Source organism: Podarcis raffonei, chromosome Z (genome assembly GCF_027172205.1).
Source record: "Podarcis raffonei isolate rPodRaf1 chromosome Z, rPodRaf1.pri, whole genome shotgun sequence".
NCBI lineage: Eukaryota > Metazoa > Chordata > Lepidosauria > Squamata > Lacertidae > Podarcis > Podarcis raffonei.
In genome coordinates, this window is record NC_070621.1 from 41643867 (window position 1) to 41666543 (window position 22677).

Genomic DNA, 22677 nt, shown 5'->3' on the forward strand with positions numbered 1-22677 from the left:
TCACCCTATCAGTTGCTAATTTTTCTCTTTCTTTGGTTGAGCCCATAAAACAGTGTACAAATTTCTCAAGAGGCTTTCCCAGAAACTATTAAATTTTCTATCCATCTCTGGTCCCCTACCCACCCCCTCGCACACCATGTTTCCTGTTTATTTTATTTTAAGATAAGAAAAAATGAGATTCATACTGGTTTGCGTATGAGGATGGAGGCACATTGAATTAAACCCTTATTTTACTCCTCCTTGATTAATTTACCACTTTGCACTCTCACCCACATGACATAATGAGGGGGATAGTGAAACCTCCAACAGCGTGAGGAAATATAGGAAGGAGCAAAGCGACAAAGTGAGAACACTTATCACTGCTGTTACATAGATGGTTTGTTAGATTCTGAGAAGAGGCCATGCTTCCATGGGAAGCTTTCAGGTGCAAGTAGAAAATATGCAGTCTAAGTGTACCAAAATCTGTATGACTCAGTCATGGGGTGGGGGAAGGTATCAAAGTTGTTAAAGGCCTTGAGCTTAAATTTGATACAGATGTAAATGTGGCACTCTGTCGTTGCTAGTCATATATGAAACCAGGTCTCATCAACATCTTCATAACTGGCTTGGATACAAAGAACGTGTTCCCAAGCAGGGGCGGAGGAAGGAGGTGGGGGCGAGTCGCCCCGGGTGTCACCACAGAGGGGGGGTGACAAAATGCTGGGCGGAACTCACCGCAGGGCCTGCAGAGTGCCCAAGCCACACATCTCTCCTGGGAGTGACACGGTGGCTTGGGCACCCGCAGGCTCCGCGCTGCCCCAAATGGTCCGCCCACTGCCTCCCCCCCCCCAGCTGTAGGGCGGCTGAGTGGGAGGAGGCAGGCAGACTTCTCGGAGGCCCCGCAGAGCATCGTACCCCAGCTGGCCCCGCCCCACGGGTGGCTGGCCCCGCCCCTGGGCGCAGGGCCCACACACGACCCAGGCACCCCAGGCTTGCTCTGCCACTGTTCCCAAGGCTTGTATTTCAAGGGCTGGCCCTACCATTCATGCATTTGTAAACTCAAGACCTGATTAAGGGCCACAGTGCAGCAGGCCAGTGTTACCAAGGGAGGAGATTGACAACTGTGTATTGCAGTAAGAAAGACATGACACCAGCTTGGGATCAAAGTGGCCAAAGCTTTATTGATTGCAGATGTAAGCTGGATTTTGGAATGGGCACAGGGCAAGCATCCTGAATCAGCCAAACCTTTTGCTGGTGGATATCTCCATCAGGGGCAATCCTGCAAATGGACACCATCCATTGATGCATATCTAATGGGGAAATCCCACCAGGATGCCATTCAGGGAAGTTCTATGGGCCAGCAGCCCACCTCTGGGCTTTCAGACAGAACCCTATCCGTGGACCCCTTTACTAGGGTACCCAAGTAGTCTGGGGTACCAGATTAAGTATACAACCCAATGTCTTTTTCTGCCAAATGTTGTGTCAAGAAGCACAACAGTTTTGTGTGAAATGTCGTAATTTATGATATAACTCCAAGAGGAATTCAGCATAGGATTACAGCAATTCTACCATTAGCTCAAGCATTTCTGATTGCCAGACAGAATGATCTCCCCTCTTCTCTCCCCACTGTTTTTTTGGGGGATTCTACCAACCCCCCAGCGCTGCGTAGGACATATGGAGGGAGGCGGAAAGCCCTACTGCTCAAACAGATGTTACTGTAGGGCTTCCGCAAGTGGGACTCATTAGTTGAATCTGGCCCACTGTTTGTGTGTGTTTTCCAATTCCACAATCATAATTCAGGATATGCATGGGAGTTGATGTTCTGAAGATCACATTCTTAGATCACTGCGGTTTCCCCCAGCATATTTGTGAGAAAGGGTCACTGCATAACTAAAAGAGGAAGCTGCCTTATATCAGGTCAGACTATATCTTCTCCTAGCCCAGTATCATCTACTCTGACTGGTAGCAGCTGTCCAGAATCTGAAACAGTCATCACTCCCACCAGATGTTGCCAGGCTCCAACTCCCATAAGCCCAAGCCAGCATGACCCATGGACAGGGGTGATAGGAATTATACTTCAGAAACATCTGGTGGGCCTGTTTTAACCGGAAATGGCAAGGACTGAACCTTCTGCATGAAAGCATGTTATTGCCCTTCTTTTTCATCTACCTCTTTTCCTTGACCCACTTTCCCCTCCACCACAAGATAATTTTTGCACTCATACTATAATGCAATCCAGAGGAAGTGGGGGGGGGAGGGAGAGGGAGAGAGATGCTTTGTGAATAAATCCAATCCATCTTCAGTTTCCCTGCCAATGTGAGCCTGACAATCTTCTAAAAATGATTCTTTCTCTTAGGCTTCTCAAAGAGCATCTTGGAGAAAAAATAGTGGAGTTGGCATTAATCTTTGACGTTGTGAAGGAGCCAGATCTGGCCAATTATACATGCCACGTAGAAAACAGAAATGGACGGAAACGTGCAAGCATCATTCTGCGTAAAAGAGGTATTGGGGGGGTGTTACTCCTTTTTCTGTTTTGTGGCCACACCATGATTTTGGAAGAAACTAAGCTGGTAACTCCCCCACCACAGTATTTACAAACTAATATCTCCAGTGATTTCTTCCAGAGCTCTACTGCCCGACAAATAAAATACACAAATTTATTTTCTACTCTTGAGCCATTATATACTCCTTTGCCATCTTGCTTTCCTCCCAGTCTTCTCCATCTCATTTTCTCAACATTCGCGGCTACTCCTTAAGCAGAAATGGGGAAGACATTTGACCCACTTCTTACTTTGATGAAAACCTGCTTCACCACCTTTTCATCTTATTCCACCAGTACAACTCGCCATCATGGCACAGCGGTATTTCCTGCTGTCAAGGTCCCTGTATGACTCTGGGCATCGACCAAGCTACAGAATCCCCACACATTACAGTGGTACCTTGGGTTAAGAACTTGATTCGTTCCAGAGGTCCGTTCTTAACCTGAAACGGTTCTTAACCTGAAGCGTGCTTTTGCTAATGGGGTCTCCTGCTGGTGCACAATTTCTGTTCTTATCCTGGGGCAAAGTGCTTAACCTGGAGCAACCACTTCCTAGTTAGCGGAGTTTGTAACCCAAAGCATCTGTAACCCGAGGTACCACTGTACAAAGAATTTTGAAGAACTATAGAAAATGAGAATACAGGGATCTCTAAAATGTGCAAGAAGCTTAACCAGCTGTCAACCCATCGAAATTTAGCACTGTTAAAAGTGCATCAAACCCCTTATAAAATCATTCGCATGCTTATCAGGTCATCTTCAGAGGCCCTTCTCTGAGTACCCCTGGACTTTACACTTCCGCACACAGCACAGCCTCCCAACATGCCAGACTTTCCTTTAACCATTCCCAGGTCACTCACACTTGTTAATATCATTTATCTAACGGGGTGGAAGGAGGAGGCTCAGAAGGTGTCTGTTTCTGAGTGATAAGCTTTGATTTACAAAGGAACTGGCATGTTCACAAGCATCTAAGTAAACAGGCTGCCTCTACTAAGGTAGCTGCTTATAGGCTGCCAAATAAAGAGGAAATGCATCACCCAAACAGAGGATTAAAGAGGACAGAGATTTGCATAAATTGTGCATATGCTAACTTACATGTAGAGATGCAAATTGGCCATTGTGCCTGCTCAACAACTGTATTGCAATCTTACTGTTTGTGGGTCGCTTCACAGCCCCTTATGTTTTTTTCTTAAGCGTTAAACTGGACTTGGATAGAGGACTCTGTATAGTGTCCTCTAAATAGTGAAGCATATGGGCACTCTAATCTCACAGGGTTGGGTGGAGAGAACAGACCTCAGAAATATGGATCAAGTGAAGCATATTCTAAAGCAGGGGTGAGGAAGTTGTGGCCCTCCAGCTGTTACTGCCCTACAAAGCCCATCATCCCTCATTATTGGCCATGCTGGTTAGGTTGATGGGTGTTGGAGTCCTACAGTATCAAGGGAGCAACAGGTTCCCCCACCCCTGTTTGGAATATAGATGGGTGAGTTGTTGGCATATGTCTTGAGAGACAATGGAGTGGGCTTCTGAGGGTGAAGCCAAACCACTACATGCAGCCTGGGATTTGCAATAATTAAGGATATGGAAATACCAGATTATGGTTGTGTGTAGGTATTTGACTGAGGCTACAATGCAACGTAGGGACGCGGGTGGCGCGGTGGGTAAAAGCCTCAGCGCCTAGGGCTTGCCGATCGAAAGGTCGGCGGTTCGAATCCCCGTGGCGGGGTGCGCTCCCGCTGCTCGGTCCCAGCGCCTGCCAACCTAGCAGTTCGAAAGCCCCCCCGGGTGCAAGTAGATAAATAGGGACCGCTTACTGGCGGGAAGGTAAACGGCGTTTCCGTGTGCTGCGCTGGCTCGCCAGATGCAGCTTTGTCACACTGGCCACGTGACCCGGAAGTGTCTCCGGACAGCGCTGGCCCCCGGCCTCTTGAGTGAGATGGGCACACAACCCCAGAGTCTGTCAAGACTGGCCCATACGGGCAGGGGTACCTTTACCTTTACCTTTTTTACAATGCAACGTAGTTTGTGTGATTTTTATATTATTGAACCACTGAATCAATATTTTACCTAGACCATACATGCATTTTAAAATTGCCATGAGAACTTTGAAATTTGCTGGTAGCTCTGGCTAAGATCGTACCTCAAAGAGGGCCACAAATGCTGGCCAGCTAAGGTGATGCTGATGTTTCTTTTCCAGGTACAGACTTTCCCTGGATTTCAGAGTTCCTCCCAGCAATTCAGCCACCTGTTTGTGACTCATTGCACTCAGTGCTGGGTGATCGCACACATCCAGCACTTGCTCCCCAAAGACTTGGAGTCATAATAAACCAAATGATTGTATCATGGTGTTCATATTCTATACCCCACGGTCAGCAACCCTTCTAGCATCTTTCACAGGACTTGGTTGTTGTTTTAAAAAAACTGGTTTTGTCAATTTATAAAAATGATTTTTCTACCTAGTCTCTGCTTCCATGCTGCCTGAACATACTTTTTTGCTGGGGTCATGCAGAGCAACCACTTCTGCTGTTGCCCATCTACCTAGTCACAGTTCCACTCCATACAGAACAAGGAAATTGGTTAAGACTTCCATGAGGAGGAGAAAATAATCTTAGGAGCTAGCAACATGATATATGCCTATAGATTTAACTGAGCCCCAACATTATTGTTGTTGTTAAAATTAAAAGCTGTTTCAGGGGAGAATTTAGAGTGGCGAAATAGTGAAGGGGAGGAGTGCTTAACCCTTTGCCAAGCCACCCATTCTGCCAATTGCTGTTTCCCCACCTCTCCCTCACCCCTAATTGTCTTACCACGACTGCCACAAGATTTGAAAACCATGTTTGCTTCAGGAAATATATGCAGGGTGTAGTTAGCCTCTTAGGGACGCTGGTGGCGCTGTGGGTAAAACCTCAGGGCCTAGGACTTGCCGATCGCATGGTCGGCGGTTCGAATCCCCGCGGCGGGGTGCGCTCCCGTCGTTCGGTCCCAGCGCCTGCCAACCTAACAGTTCGAAAGCACCTTCAAGTGCAAGTAGATAAATAGGGACCGCTTACCAGTGGGAAGGTAAACGGCGTTCCGTGTGCTGCGCTGGCTGGCCAGATGCAGCTTGTCACGCTGGCCACGTGACCCGGAAGTGTCTGCGGACAGTGCTGGCTCCCGGCCTCTAGAGTGAGATGAGCGCACAACCCTAGAGTCTGTCAAGACTGGCCCGTACGGGCAGGGGTACCTTTACCTTTACCTTTACTAGTTAGCCTCTTATAAACATTTTCTCCCTAATGCAGGAAAAAAATAATTCTAACTACTCTATAAACATCTTACAAGAGGAACAACTTGTCTTTCAGTTCAAGAGTACAGGCTGATTTGCTCTGCCAGTTCCTGACAAGTTACACATTGCAGATTAAAAGGAAGTAAGACATCAGTGTCAGTTTAGCACTTGCGTTTGAGAATGTCTACTTCATGCAAGACAAGAGTGAAGTGTTTTTTGGGGGACTTCATATTCTAAGCAGGAATCTACCTTTTGCATTTTAATCATCTGGTGTTCGGCTCAGTGCTTATCCTGTACACTAAAATATTGAAACCACCTTAGTGTTCCAAATAATATATTACTTCTAGAAGTCTGCTGGCAAAAGAATTCTTGGTAATTCAAATCAGTGTTTAGAATTCATTGTGAACCTCTCAGCTTTTGAAAATGTAGTTGCTCCCCACAAGGTGGCTAAAGGAAGTAGTTGCTCTGTCTGCAGTGTCTTCCAGATGTGTCGGACCATCATCCTTGACCATTAGCTGGGTGGGGATGATGGGAGTTGTATTCCATCTAGAGCAGACTTTCTCAAACTTGGGAACCACCGATGTTATTGAACTACAACTCCTGTCATCCCTGACTGCTGGCCATGATGGCTAGGAATGATGGGAGTAGTAGTCCAACAGGATCTAAGGACCCAAGGTTGAGAAAGGCTGATCTAGAGGGTTCTAGGTTAGTAACCTCTGGCCTAAAGTATAAAGCCAAAGCTCCCTTGCGTGAGAGTTAATGCTGTTACTGTCCAGTTTATAATAAGTATTGCATTGTTCACCCATATCCCAAAGAAGTAGAAATACAGTGTCAGAAGTGCCATGGCTCCATGGTAGAACATCTGGCCTGCATGCAGAATGTCCCTGGCTTAATCCCCAGCATCTCCAGGTAGCCTTTCCTGTTCTGAAAGCTTGGATAGCTACTGCCAGTCAGTGTATACAGTACTGAGATAAAGGCACCAATGGTTTGACTCAGTATAAGGAAACTTTTTGTGTTACTTTTTACTACTTAGAAATAAGATGAGAGAATATGGGATTACTCCAGGATTTTTATCCTAGAGACATATTTTCTTTTCTTCTTTTTCTGATTAAAAACAAAACAATTTATCAGTGTTTTGTTTTGTGTGTTTTTTTGTAACAACTTGAGCAGATACAACAACCCCTCCCCACCAAAAATCCGCTTTCCTCACTTCCCCTTGACCACAAAGCAGTCATTTATAACAGGTGTATCTTTTCAACATTTTGCTCAAGTTGCTGAAAGCAGCAAAGCATCTTTTACATGCTGGAAGAGTGTCTGGCTCAACTGCTCTAGGAAGGTTTATACAAGGCTCCTAGCTGGTTTTAGGGATGCTTGTACACCATTAGCTTATTACTGACCATCAGACATTAAGAACGTAGGAAGAGCCCTGGTGGATCAGGGCAAGGTCCCATCTAATCCAGTCCCCTGTTCTCACAGTGGCCGACCGTATGGGAAGTTCAAAAGCAGGACTCGAGCACAGTAGCGCTCTCCCAGCATGAAAATTCCAGCAACTGGTATTTAGAGAGCAGGGGGTAGGAGTACAATTTGAAGAGTAGTTCTGAACCGCAGAGCTCAAAGGAGGGCTTGTGGGAGTGGTTGGGTGCAGGGATGCCAAAGAAAGGCGTGAAAAACACCAGAGAGATCGGTTCTAGTGCTTAATTAAAGAAAGGTGTAGATTTGCAGCATATCAGCCTGCCAGGTATGGGATGGGATGGACATCACAAAGATGGCTTATCCATGCCCAAACATTCTTTATACACAAAGCAGCATATGTCACTTTGACCTGGTCTCCCCATCACTTCACCTGACCAGATGAGGGCATAAGTGGCAAATGGCCAAATCTTACAGATAGTTCCCTCTTTCTTTGCTCAGAGCCCAGCACCCCACAGATAAGGGTAACATCAAAGCAAGCCAATTAGCCTATATCAAAGCAAGTGAACATATATGAGCTCACTGTTACAACAACTGCTAATGAATTGTGGGGTTATCTGGACTACCAAGATGGTGATTGCAGAGCTTCTGGAACAGTTCACCTTTGGTTCATCACAAGGATCAAAGCAGATCATGGGTTGGAACTGCTGGACTTTCCCACTGCCTGCACTTTCATACCCTTCAACATTTCTCCAATGAAAATAGGGACATCCCATTCTATAATAGTAATTTTACTGTTTATACCCCACACATCTTGCTGGGTTACCCCTGTCACTCTGGGCAACTTGCAACATCTGTAAAAACATAATTAAACATTAAACATAAAAAAACCTTCCCTATACAGGATTGCTTTCAGATGGTTCAGAGGTCAGATAACTCCATACCCTCCAGCCTTTCTCCAGTGAAAATAGGAACATCCTAAGGAAAAGCGGGACATTCTGGGATCAAATCAGAAACTGGGACAGTTTCCCTAAATCAGGGACATCCCAGGAAAATAGGGATACTTGGAGGGTCTGCACTATTTCTCTTATCCCAGTTTCAATACCAGACATGATCCCAGCTGTCAGGAAAGCTGTCTAGTGTCTAGACATGGCTAAATGGAGGTTCAGCACACACAATTCACCCATGTGTCCCTGTGGCCTTTAAACTACAAGCTCTGCTCCATTTTAAATGTGAATGGCATCTACTACTGTCACAGGGCCCATATAAACTGTACATTTCAAGCAGTATCATACCACTTTAAACAGCCATGGCTTCCCTCAAGGAATACTGGGAATCGTTTGTCAAGAGTATGAGAGTTCGGAGACCCCTAGTACCCACATCCTCTATGATTTCCAGAGTGGTTTAATAGTCTATCCCTTTCCCCAAGGAACTCTAGAAATTGCCCTGTTCCAGAATATTCTGTTCCCTTTCACCCCTGAGGAATCCCTCAAGTCTGCTTGATATTGCCATTTTGGCAAGAGAATGAGTCCACTATTTGTTTGCTTGCTTTCCTCTTTCCTCTTCCTTCTCCATTCCGTTTTTCCTTTGATATCAAGCCTGTTTGTGTTGCTTTTATTGGCAAATGAGCTGCTCTGGGATCTCTTTGGCTGAATAGCAAGCTGTAGATACTTCAAATGAATGTATGAATTAAACATATTGGGCTGGCCAACATACTGATGTTGATGGACTTTAACTCTGATATCATACCAATAGTCAGAAATGCTTCAAGTTTTAATTCAATGACATTTGGAGAACACCATGTTGGCTGCCCCTAATATATATGAAGCTGCTAGGTTCCTTATAGCCTTTCTGATAAACCTACCTGCCAGGTTCTAATTCCCTTTTAATGCCATTTAAGCTAATGTCCAACACTGCATCTTGTGGCAGCAGGTTCCATGGATTAATAACACATTGCATGTTGTCCTTTCTTTAAATTGAAATTGCCCAGTCCCATCAGAAAGCTTTAGGGGGAAAATATAGCCAGTGGGCTTGATCCATGTTTGGGCTCCAGAAACAATTACCACGAGGAAGCATTTCTATCTCTTTGTTCTGTTGTTCTCTGATACCGTGATATAAACAAATACTTTCAGACGTAAATTACAGAAGCAGGATAAGTTGCAAGGGGAAAAGTTGACTCCTGAACTTTCTGGGTAAACTTTAAGGCGACATTGATGGTGTATAAACCGATTGCATCGCCTGTGCTTTTGGAAAGCTTCACGTTGCCTCTTTTCATTTGTTACATCGCCAGAGTTTTATGCCTTTTCCAATGCTTATTTATCATAGCAATAAATATCTGCACTGACAGAGGGTGTAAATTAATACATCTTCTTGGAAGTATCTCTCATAGTATTAGACAGGCTCCTCGTGATTTTTAATGGCTGGGTGAACTGAAAAGCAAGGTTAAGAGCATCGGGTGCCTGTGCTATATTTGAAACGGCATGTCAGTCCGTTAAGAAGTGCTTCTCAGTGCCATTCAGATATGGTCATAGTGAATCATGTTGATGTTTGACAATTGGTGTTGGAAACTAGAGGTGGACTGGCCTTAAAAATCTACTTTTTATGGTTTCTTTTAGGGGCTAGTTTGAAGATGTCATCTGCCTTTTGGAATAGTCATCCCACGCTGGGCACTGTCTTTAGGCACTGGTTTTTAGTAGTATTGTGTACTATAATGAAATGTCTCATCTGCTTTTGCATTATTGTTACTTTTTGGTGTGCATTGGGGTGCATCTGGTTTGTAGTGCTAATTTAAAAGTCATTGGGTGGGATACTTTCTCTACTGGCAAAATGTTTTGACCCAGCAGGATGCTGTTGCGCAAGAGAATGCATAATAAGCAGGTTGCTGGTAACTTTGTAGCAAAGCAAATCGTGCCATCTGTTGCACAACAAATTTCCACCAGCCTAATGTTTGTGCTTCATTCCTCTGGAGGGCAGTGTCGTGGACATTTTCATGAATAACCAGATGCACAAATAACCGGATGCACAAATACACAACACCTGGCTTGCCAGCAGTACATGTGAAAATAGGATTTCTTAGTGGACCACAAGCTGAACCTGAGTCAACAGTGTGATGCAGCAGCAAAAAATCCTAATGCTATTCTAGGCTGCATCAACAGAAGCATAGTAACCAGAGCAAGGGAGTAACAGTACTACTTTATTCTGCCTTGGTAGACCAGACCTGGAATTCTGTGTCCAGTTTTGGGGAGGAGGAGTGAGGGCTCTGACAGAGTCTTCCTGCCCATTTCCCAAGGACAGGAAAGTGATTTCCCAGCTTTGGGAAGGAGATAGGAGGGCTCTAGGACCCCGCCAGAGCCTTGCACCTCCTTCTCAAATCCTGGAATAAGGCCAGCCCTGCAAGCACTGGTGGGAAGGCAGCAGATGGACTTGCACAGGACAGCATATTACCAAGGTCCACCCCTGAGGGTAACCAAGATGATGATGGGTCTGGAAACCAAGTGGGGTGGGGTGTTAAACAGCTGTAGAATGTTGAAATAGGGGTGGAATGGATCAGTGACCGGGACATGTGTGAAACAAAATGGAATGAGAATACAGTGGATGCTCAGGTTGCGAACGTGATCCGTGCAGGAGGCACATTTGCAACCCGCAGCATTCGCAACCCGCAGCGCCGCATCTGCACACGTGTGGTTTGCGATTTGGTGCTTCTGCGTATGCGCGACCACTGAAACCCGGAGGTAACCCGTTCTGGTACTTCCAGGTTATGGTGAGTCCGTAACCCAAAACACACATCCCTATTGACTCAGCATAATGAGCTGACACTGTGCAGCAATGAAACCGCCGCAAAAAGTAGAGGCTGTCAACCAGGATATGCACAGGATTGTGTAACCAAAAGTGGAAATGGGGTGGTGGTGGTTGTTGTTGTTGTTGTTATGGCCATCTGCATATATACTAAGGAATGTACATTCAGAATGCATCCTATTGCTCTCAATGGGATTTATGCTTGAAAATCACATTCTGATGCAACAAGACTGATACTAGAGAGGGACTTCACGGCTAGGGCAATGCAGCTTCATTTGCCCTCACTGTTGTCGCCACATGTCCAAATCATCATTGTTTCCATGATGTCGTCACATTCACCAGTTGATCACTGATTGACTAGGGTTATGTGTGGATAAAGGAGAAGCCCTGTTGAAGTTACAAAGAATGGTGCGGATGTGGCAGCCATTGAGCAGAACTATCACTGCAAATGGGTGTGAGAAAAAAAGCAGCTCAAAAAGCAGAAGATAGAGGTTGGTGGGGTTTGGGGGTCCAACAAGAGCACCCATTGTGCCTCAGAAATTTGCATGGGTGAAAAATCTATACAGCTCTACTTTAAACTTGCATTTTCCTGGGGTCGTGATGTACATGTGCTATGATGTGAAGAACTGACTTCAGATTACTCAAGAAATGTGTACTTGCAATGGCTTAAATTTATTTAAAGCTTAATAGCCTAAACCTGACTTAGCTTAAAGACCACCTCTTCTGATGTGTCCAGTTGTGATTTCTAAGATCCACCAGGAGCCCCCACTTCATGATATAATCCTTGTGTCAGATGCAGACCGTAAAGGCACAAAGACAGGTATTCTTGGTGGCTTCCCTCAGTTATGGAACTCCTTTCTCCTGTAGACTCACTCATGTCCAAGCCTGAGCATCTTTCATAAGCATAGCAACGCTTCCTTGTCTGGACTGACCTTTGGAGACTATGGTTAAGTTAGGAAAGGAGTGGGGGATTTCAGCTGAATTGTATTCCATTGTGCTAGGGATCCCCCACCCTCCCAGAAGCTTTAGGGCAGGGGTAGGCAACCTAAGGCCCGTGGGCCGGATGTGGCCCAATCGCCTTCTCAATCCGGCCCACGGACGGTCGGGGAATCAGTGTGTTTTTACATGAGTAGAATATGTGCTTTTATTTAAAATGCATCTCTAGGTTATTTGTGGGGCATAGGAATTCATTCATTCCCCCCCCCCCCCGCAAAATAAAATAGTCCAGCCCACCACATGGTCTGAGGGATGGTGGACTGGCCCACGGCTGAAAAAGGTTGCTGACCCCTGCTTTGGGGATTTGGTGGGTTATAAATCAAATAAACAAAGCCCATGAATGCTGCCCTAAGCTGCTCGGAGGAAGGGCATGATAGAAAGGCAAACAACAGCAGCAGAAACAACCTTCCATTTTCTAGCCCATCCATCTTTTCCCTGCTTTATTCTAGATCTGATATCAAAAATCGAACTTGCCGGAGGTTTGGGAGCCATCCTTCTCGTGCTGGTTTTACTTATAACGATCTACAAATGCTACAACATAGAGCTGATGCTATGTTACAGACAGATGTTTGGAGGTGATGAAGCAATGGATGGTAAGTGCACTTCCAAAAAACTATGACAAATGTTGTTGTTTTCTGTTGAGCATCCAGAATGCTGAATAGCTATTGTCTCCTTTGGAATGGAGAATAGATGTGAAATGTACTAAGGGCTTTGGGGGAGATTGATTAACAACAACAACAACAACAACAACAACAACAACAGGCACAATCCGCTGGGAAGTTTGTCTGCAGATGCACCGTTGACATTAACAGGAGTTGTGCAAAAAGCACAGTATTAGGAATCAAATAATAATCACAATTTGTTTAGTTAAACTACTTATGTACCACTTAACTGCAGTGGTCTTTATTGCAAAGGTACAATACAAAAAATGAAAATCAGTTAAAACTATGACATCAAACTTAAATTAAAATGCCTGCTAGAATATTTTTTTTAAAAAATGCATTCAATAGGTGTAGGAACTTCAGCAGGGGGAGGGGACTGTCTGACATCAACTGGCAGGGAGTTCCACAAGACTGGACCCACAATACTGAGCACACAGCTCTTGGTAGATATGAGGTGTGCATCGGAGCCATTGGGGGGCACTAACAGTAACTTCCCTGAATACCCCAGTGATAGGGTTGGGATGAAATATGTCCCTCAAGGTATATTGCTTAGATAGGTCCCTTAGGTATATCACTTAGATAGAATATAAACAAGAATAATTTAAATGCACAACAGAATAGTTCCATCAAAATATTAAAACAACCTCCTGCAATTAAGATGTGCAGTGAAACAAGCCCATTAAAACAGCACACAGCAATTGAAACAGGAGGTTCAGGTCAGGAGTTCAGCAGGAACAGGTGTTTCTTGGGATGCGGACAGTAATCCTTGGGGGAAACTCCATTGTCTCAAACTCCTTGGGGAAAATTGGTGTCTGACATGCTGCATAGCAGCAGCCACACACTAAGCGGGGGCAGCAGCAGCAACTAAGTAAGTGGACGGGAGGGGAAAGGTGATGGGTTCTGTTGGTTTGAGGTTGGCTGGACAGGCAAAAGGGAAGAGGATTGGAAACTGAGTGGCCCAGTCTGTCATCTGCCTCTTCCTTAGTCTCTGTGTTGCCCTTGTAGAACTCAGCAGGGAGGAAGATGAGGGCAAGGGATAGCTCAGTTGGTTAGAGTGTGGTGCTGATAACACCAAGGTCATGGGTTTTATCCCCATAAGGGACAGCTGCATATTCCTGCATTGCAGGGGGCTGGACTAGAAGCCCCCTTACAACTCTGTGACAAAACTAGAATTAGTTGGCACTGTGTACCCTTGACTTTGGCTCCCTTCCTTCTGCTCTACTAGTCCCAAGGGGCACAAGCCTCTACTTCTAAAAAGGTAAAGGGACCCCTGACCATTAGGTCCAGTCATGGCCGACTCTGGGGTTGTGGTGCTCATCTCGCTTTATTGGCCGAAGAAGCCGGCGTACAGCTTCCGGGTCATGTGGCCAGCATGACTATGCCGCTTCTTGCGAACCAGAGCAGCGCACGGAAACGCCGTTTACCTTCCCACCAGAGCAGTACCTATTTATCTACTTGCACTTTGATGTGCTTTCGAACTGCTAGATTCGAACCACCAACCTTTTGATCTGCAAGCCCTAGGCTCTGTGGTTTACACCACAGAGCCACCCACTACTGGTACCATGCATCTAATTGCACAACAGGGTGGGATATTCTTCCTATAAACCAGAGTTTCCATCATCCAGTTGCTGCGTCACACTCCATTGTTTACCAGGAAAGCGAAAGACTTTCACGCTCCTTGGGGGTTTAAAAGCTGATTTCCTTTTGCTAAGCGAACCATGCCAGGATCCAACCTCGGCCCATCCATCATCTAGCCTTGCTCTCATATTGAAATATGCCAACCCTGCTAAAACCAGTAACAGCTCACTGGAACACCTTGTTTTCTTCAATAGGAAGAGCAGGGGAATCAATTCTCTAGCTGAGAAAAGAAATGCCTGCACGTTCCCTGATTCTCCTCACAAGTCTCAGCCAGATCCACCTGATGAAAATTTGGGTAATTGCCATACTTTGGGGGACACATATGAGTGGCTATTTAGCCTCCCTTTTTTAATGCAAAGTATTCTTTTAGATTTGCTGCTAATGATTTCTTATCCTCCAACCCCAGTTGCTGTTGTTGATGATTGTTTAATAATAATAATAATAATAATAATAATAATAATAATTTTTATTTATACCCCACCCTCCCCAGCCAGAACCGGGCTCAGGGTGGCTAACACCAGTAAAATTACAGTAAAATCATAATAGGGGGGGAAACCCAATTTAAAATACAGGTTAAAATGCAATTTAAAATACAGCATCATTTTAAAAGTAGCCCATAGATCAAAACCATAAGGGGAGGGAAAACATAAGGGTCAGACTGAGTCCAAACCAAAGGTCAGGTGGAACAGCTCTGTCTTGCAGGCCCTGCAGAAAGATGTCAAGTCCCACAGGGCCCTAGTCTCTTGTGACAGAGCGTTCTACCAAGTCGGAGTCAGTACTGAAAAGACCCTGGCCCTAGTTGAGACCAATCTAACCACCTTGCAACCTGGGACCTCCAAAATGTTGTCATTTGTGGACTTTAAGGTCCTCCGCAGGGCATACCATGAGAGGCGGTCCTGTAGGTACGTGGGTCCTAGGCCGCATTCTGAGCATTCTGTACTTTTATCTTCACTGCATTAACTGTTCGATTTTTCATTTTCTGTTAATAATGGTAGCTTCTCACAAACACTTATCAGAACTACCTGTCTCAGCCACGTCTTTGCCCCCAGCAGACCTGAGAAGTGATATAAAGCTTTGTGCCTCTGCATTAAAAGCTCCAGTAAATAAATGCATTCAATATATACATTAAGCCAGTTGCATGTACAATGTAGTTGTGTGTTAATACAGGCAATGTAATTGTTTAGGTCTGCTGGTTTCATTTACAAAGTTCCCAGTCCTTTGAAACTTGCTACGAATGTTGGATGTAGAAGTACAGGGGTGGAGAAGAAAGACATGGTGATGCTTGACATTCATTGACAACTTATCAATATTTAATATATTTAATACAAACTGACAGTACATAATATGTGAACAGTTCCAGGTTCATTCTCCAGCAGCATCTCCAGGGAGGGCTGGGAGAGACCCCTGTCTGAAACCCCGAAGAGCTGTTGCCAGTCAGTGTGGAGAATGCTGAGCTGGGTGGGCCAGTGATCTGACTTGGCACGAGGCAGCTGCCTATATTGCTAGCTAGCACCGGACCCAGGCATTCTTCATTATCTCTCCGATACAAGGACATAACTCACCAGTACAAGGGTATTTCTTCTTTCTTTTTCTTTCTTAAAAGTGATTTGTGGTTTTATTTACAGACAACAAGGAATACGATGCCTATCTCTCTTACACAAAAGTGGATCCAGACACACTGGACTGCGACAACAGTGAAGAGGAACAATTCGCCCTTGAAATCTTGCCAGATGTTCTGGAGAAGCATTATGGTTACAAACTCTTCATTCCGGACAGGGACCTGATCCCTACTGGGAGTAAGTACCCATCACCTTGGGGTATGAGACTACCTGTGCAATTCTGCTAAGCAGGGCTGGCCCCAGACATTTGACTGCTGAAGACAAAACTGCTGGCTCCCCACCACTGCCAGTTCCACTGTGTGCCTGCCCTTGTGTGCCCCCCACCAGTGGCAGAAGGAGGAGGCCAACAATCGCAGGGCACGCTCCAGGGAGGTCAGATCTGCAGCTGCTCCCAGCTGTCTGGAGTCTGCCACCCTGAGGCAACTGCTCACCTCAGGCATAGCCAGCCATGCTACAAAAAAAGTGCATGCTGATTCATAAGCTTCCGCTTCCTTTTTGTATGGCCCTCTCCAAAACGAAATACAAAGTCCCAACAACAATGAGGCATGACTGATGAGCTTTACAAAAGGGGTAGCTGCCGGGCTCAGCTTTAACCCAAGGCCAGGGAATCTGTGGCTCTCAGAAGTTGCTGGACTGCAACTCCCATCGCCCCTGCTTATTCATTGGCCATTCTAGCTAGGGTTGATGGGAGCTGGAATCCAACAACACTTGGAAAGGCACAGGTTCGACACAACGTGCTAGCAAAGCTAAAAGGTAGAGACTCTGGGTCAGAAAAAGGCTACTTGGTAAGGAAGGAAATTCTGGAGAAGACAATCTCCTGGTGACTGGCCATGCCAGCTCTAGGTTTTGGAGGGCCCTGTGGAACGAGGTAACCCATGAGCTTACCTCCTCTTCACTGGTGTCCTCGCTGCCTTTGGGCCCAAGCTGCACAGCTGCCCAGTGAGAAAGTGTAAAGTCTGCCACTCATTGCTGTCCCTGCCTCTTCACCTGCCCCTCTCTCTGCATTCAAGCTTGGTTGGTGACCAGCACAGCAAAGAGAAGAAGCAGAGCCTGGAGTCTCTGGGAGTTGACAGTGGGCCCTTTGCAGAGGTGTGGGTCTTGGAAGGTGCCCAATGATGTCAACCTCTGAAATCAGTTCTGTCAACTAGAATTACAGTGCCAAGGTCTAGCAAAAATGCAGCTCTTATTTGCTTTTGCTTTTACATTTGTCACATTCACTTTTTTGTTTGTTTGCGGCATTTATACCCTGTCCTTTAGCCGAGGAAGCACCTTCTAAATATCAGTAGTAAGATGGTCCCTGCATCTGGCTCACAATCTAAAAAAGCCATGGCAGACAGGGAAGGAGGAATGAAAGGGAGGGAGAAGCTCAGACACAAGTTCTTAAGAGTTTCAGTCCTAATAACACAGAGCAGGTGCAATGTCCAGGCCAGTATATTTTCTACAATCATGTTACACCAGAAAGAAAAAGCAGGCAATTAGACCCTGTGAATTTCTGTGGTATCAGAATGGCTTCCATCCACTAACCCTTCTACTGTGCAAATAAATGTCCCTTTCCTTTACATCTTTTGCATTTAATTTCCACTGACACGAAGACATAGTGATCAGGTTTTCTCCTCAGGATGAAAGTTTTAAACTAGGATTTAAAGTGTGTTTTCAAGGGAATCTGGTTAGTGCTGTTACAGAAGTAATATGCACCATTGTTCGTTTTAATACTGGAAACTGTGGAGGATTTGCATGAGGGAAAATATGTGTGGGGCTTATAACAACATAGCAAACTTCCTAACCATAGTTAGGCAATTGAGAATATTCTATCTGCACTCTGCCTGTGATAACAATTATAAAATGCAAACAGACATTAAAAAGAATTAACAACAGGAGAAATCACCCCCAAACATTTGTTAGTATTAAAGGGTATGTTTTAATAGCTTAGCCAAAGATTTTATTACTTTATTATTTGCGAATACCCTTTCTCTAAATTTCATTGGGTAGATTAATTTGATGAAGGTAGTAGCAGCACTGATCCTAATTAACCCCAGATGAATAGGAAGTCGAGCTGTTTGTCCCTGGAACTTTGCAACCAATGGATTTTGGCACAAATAGCATGCAGAAAACAGGTTGTCTTTCTGCCTTTTCTATAGCATTCAAATTAAGTTAACAACATGAATTTGGGAGCCAAGGGAAGAGAAGTGTTACAACCTGTTCTGCCATTGTTCAAGTGAACACTGATGTGCATGCCATTGTGCAAGACTAGCCCATTTTTGCAGACATGTTTTCTTGTAAGGGGGGGAAACCAGGCACCATATGTATTGCATACCAGGGGCTGCCACCCCTGCTCACTCCATTAGCCAACTCTGCCTACTCCTTTGCCCTTCCCACACACCTGATCAAAACCTCCTCCCTTTACACTTCATCCACCCCTCAGATATCCCCAACAGCTTGTCCCAAGCTCCTCCTGCCCCAGGCACCACACCCATTTAAAGGAGCAGAGTGGTGCTTCACACAGCAGCTTGCTAAACCACTGTGTGAAGCACCTCCTGCCCCTCCCACCTTGCTGCAGAAACATTTAATGAAGGGAAGTAGATTGTATGTATGTACATTTTTATTGTATTGGTATCCCATTCATATTTTGGAATGGTGAAAGGCCATTGCCCCTTTGCCTATGTAGCAGGTCTTTCAGACTCATCCTCAGTCCCTGTCACATACTATGATAGGGATGAGAAATCTGGTGCCTCCCAGGTGGTAGGACTCCAATTCCCATCAGCCCCAGTCATCATGGCCCAATGGCAAAAGGTGGTAGGAATTGTGGTCAAGCAATGATGTGATCCAGAAGAGAGTTGGACAGATCTCTTTTGGTTCCCTCAGTTTCTCATTTTTCCAATTGTAAATTCAATTCTCCACATTTCTACTGCAATTTGCAGTTTTTCCTTAGGGGAAAAAACTCCTTGTGCAAAGTTATCAGCATTTTAGTGAATTGTCTCCTAATATACACATTTGCATATGCACTTATACTAATGTACACACTGCCCCCTAAGAAGTGCGTCACAAAATTTAGAGGCATGTGACTTCAGAGGATGCCCATGGTTCAGTTCTCAAATCGTGTTTAAAAAGGTGGATTAGTAGGTCCATCTTTAAATACAAACTGAATCAAATTACTTCCCCAAATCTACCATGTGTCCTTCAGATGTTCCTGAACTTCACCTCCCATCTTCACCTGCCAGCATCCAGGATAGTCCAGGATAATGGGAGATGTAGTGCAATAGCATCTGGAGAGCCAGCAGTTACCTGTCCCTGTTGTAGCCCAACAGTCCTATCCTGCATGGCCAATGATCAAGGATGAGGAAAATTGTAGTCTAGCAACATCCAGAGAGGCACTTGTTCCTCATTATTGGTGTACTGCTGTTCTGAACCACAGGACCAAAGGAGGACTTGTCAGAAAGCTTGGGTGCAGGGATACCAAAGAAGGATGTCGAAAACTCCAGATTGATCAGTTCTAGTGCTTTATTAAAAGAAGGTGTAGACTTACAGCAGATCAGCTTGCCAGGTCTCCCAGCCTTTACAGACACGGGACAGACACTGCAGCAAGGAGATGGCTTGTTCTCATCAAAGCAAACATGTACACATCTTTTATGAACAAAGCAACATACGCCACTTTGGCCTAGACTTCCCATCACTTTACCTAACCAGATGAGGGCATAGGTGGCAAACACCCAAATCTTACAGATAGTTTCCCCTTTTTGGGTTCAGAGCCCAGCATCCCAAGCCCACAGATAAGATTAACATCAAAGCAAGCCAATTAGCCTATATCAAAGCAAGTGAATATAAATATATCTGAGCTCATTGTCACAGCAACTACCAATTAATTGTGGGGTTATTCTGAGTAGCACGATGGTGGTTGCAGAGCCTCCAGAACAGTTCACCTTTGGTTCATCACAACTGCTTATCTACACGCAGACACATAACAAGTTAAAACACACGTGAGGTATAACTATACACTCCATGAAGCCAATTATGGGAACAATTATTTTTTGTTTCATGTACAGCTGCTGTTTTTCCCAGGCGTAATTTGTTTTTGTTTTTTAAGGAGTGAGCAGAATCAAAGTATTTTAAGTCACAATTATTATTATTTTCTATGAAGAGAACAAATGCTTCAAATGAATCGGCATCCTTGCAGGTGCCTCTCTCTAGATGGGATGGCATTTTTCTTTGTGTCCACCTGTCATTCAGGCACTGCAGCAAAGACTCATCAGCATAATTTCAGAGAGTCATTAACCATCATCAGAAATATACACTACCTGAGGACGTCAGCTCTCATTGCGAAGCATTGAGTGATATATCCTGTCACTTCCCTCCCTTGCAACTGGGACGATTCATGGTTTCTGAAAGGATTTTGATTCTTTCATGCAGAACGGAAGGAATGCTTAATCTCCACCAAATGATGACAATGCAGAATATGAATTTGAAAGCAGGCTGCTTTGGGTTTCTTAAAAAATTTTTTAAAGAAAAACCCTGAGTTTGCAGTAAATAGACCCCTTATTTCTAGTGGAGAAATAAAACTTCCTTTCTAAGTCAATACCTGAGGTGCCTACACAGTTATTCATGGAGGACAGGCCAACGATTCGGTAAGTAGAATCTCCACATTCAGAGCAGTATACCTTCTGATACCTGATGCTGAGGGTAAACAATGCTACTCCAAACTCTATTTTAAAAGAACAGAAAAAAGACGTGCCCACTAAGATGAAAGACAGGAAAAGGCTGGTGCACTGGTCCTTTTCTAAAGCTGCCGTGATCTGTAAAAACAGGCATTGCCATCTTGTTCACACCAATGACTTAATTCTTTCTCACAAAGGAAAGGTTAAGCTTGTCGGATTGTGCCTTTAGGTCTGGCCTCACAAGCCAGCCAGAGCTTCCCCCTGTTGCTCTTTGCAAGCCTGTGGATTTGGCCAGGGTGACAAAAGACAGGGCATTGGGTTCCACCTGCTACCCTTGAGGAAAGATGCTCAGCAAGAAGGGGAAGAGCAGTGAAAGCAAGCTATCAGTTCTGACTGCAGTGCCAGCCCTGGGGAAAGGCATGCTGAGCCTAAGCCTTATATGCCTTGGTTGTCTCAGTGTCCAGTAACATTTTTCTTGTTTGCATAGATGTGTACACAGTGGAAGCAGACTGCATGGCTGTAGCCACCACAGCACAAAATCTTGAGCTGCATAATGTGCTGGTGGTGAATCTGTACCTTCAGGGCTTGCACGGGACACTGTGCCACCTGAGGTGCTTGACTGCTGCCCTCTTATTTATATTGCATTTTTGTTCTGCCTTTTCCTCTAAGAAGCTCCTACTGGGTGGGGTGCATGTGTCTCTCCTCCCCATTCTATCCTCACAACAACCCTGTGAGGTAGGTTAGGCTGAGCCTCATGGTTGAGTAGGGATCTGAACCCCTGTCTCCCAGGTCCTCTTAACACCAGTTCTCTCTCTCCACCTGCTGCCACCATCTTCTGCCACTGCTTCCCCACCACCAGCCAGCTGCCACTCATCCACCAATTGCCACCTCCCAGGACCACACTTTCCTATCTGGGCTGCACTCTGAGGAAGGCATTGTGAGTCAGATAGCCTCAGACAGCACCTGTGCCACAGCTGTCCGCAGAAACAGCAACCAGCAGATGTGGTGGTGATGAGAAAAGGCAGCTTTGCAGGTGGGAAATTGGGTTGGGGAGATGCTATCCACACACCCTCTTGATCTGCCACCTGAGCCACACAGTTCATTCTGGCTCACTATGGAGCTGCTCCTGATCCCTAGCAAAAATGAATCTCAGTGCTGTCATAATTTCACTTAAGGGTCAAAGTCAGTCTTTTTTTATTATTTTATTTTATTTGGTATGTTTATAGACTACCCTCTACAGTATAAAGTATTCTTGCATCTTTTTTTAATAGCACAGATAATGAACTGGTGGTCCTCCAGATCTTGTTGTATTGCAACTCCCATGAGCCCCAGTAAGCATGGCCAATGACCAGTTATGGTGGGAGTTGTAGCCCAGCAACTTCTGGAATGGCAAAACTTCCTGAGAACTGCCATAAATTTTATGCCATGGCGAGGAATAGCCTTTCCATTTTGTTTATCCCCAGCACCTGGTATTCAGAGGTATCCCATTTCTGAATATGGAGGTTCTGCTTAACTGTCATGGTTTGTAATTACTGATGGACATCCATGATCATACATGATCATTTTGGAAGACACGCACTGGAAAGAAAACTCTATGAGGAAAGAGGCATGGTGGTTGTTCACCATAAATTTTTTGAGCCTTCTGGACAAGTGACCATCTCCACATCTCGCAGCAACAAATTACTAATGGTTTTTATTTTGTTTTTTATAAAGGTGGAGAAAATGTTAAAATGGCTTATGGATCTTCATAAATTTAGGAAAGTGTAAGCATGTGTTGTGTTTTTATACTGCTGATGGTACTAACATACCTTTTGTCAAATTGTTCTTTAGGGCAACATATATCCTGGCATAGGCACTGAATTCAAGGGGCCGAGGAACTGTGGGCCTCCTCAGTGGGGGTTTTGGGGGGGCAGGGCCCCCCATTGTTGGAGCCAGGCACAGAGCGATGTCAGGACGATGTGTGACATTGCACACGTAACGTCAGGATGTTATACATGTGATGTCAGGACGTCCCGTCAGGCGCCCTCAGTGTGCTTCAGAAGATGGTGCCTCTGAATCCCAGTCCATTTATTAGCTACATTCAGCAATTAATCTGTTTGTATCTGATCTGGAAAGGGGTTAGCACATGAAA

General features: G+C 45.0%; 1 protein-coding gene across 2 annotated transcripts in view; it reads left to right on the forward strand.

The window, feature by feature from the left end:
- The window catches only part of IL1RAPL2 (interleukin 1 receptor accessory protein like 2), a 497457-nt gene that overhangs the window by 465153 nt on the left and 9627 nt on the right, over positions 1-22677 (forward strand). For both annotated transcript variants that reach the window (XM_053373742.1, XM_053373740.1), the window contains exons 8-10: positions 2336-2481; positions 12428-12571; positions 15904-16074. In XM_053373742.1, coding sequence (XP_053229717.1) covers positions 2336-2481; positions 12428-12571; positions 15904-16074 — 461 coding nt within the window. The remainder of the gene's footprint in view (positions 1-2335; positions 2482-12427; positions 12572-15903; positions 16075-22677) is intronic.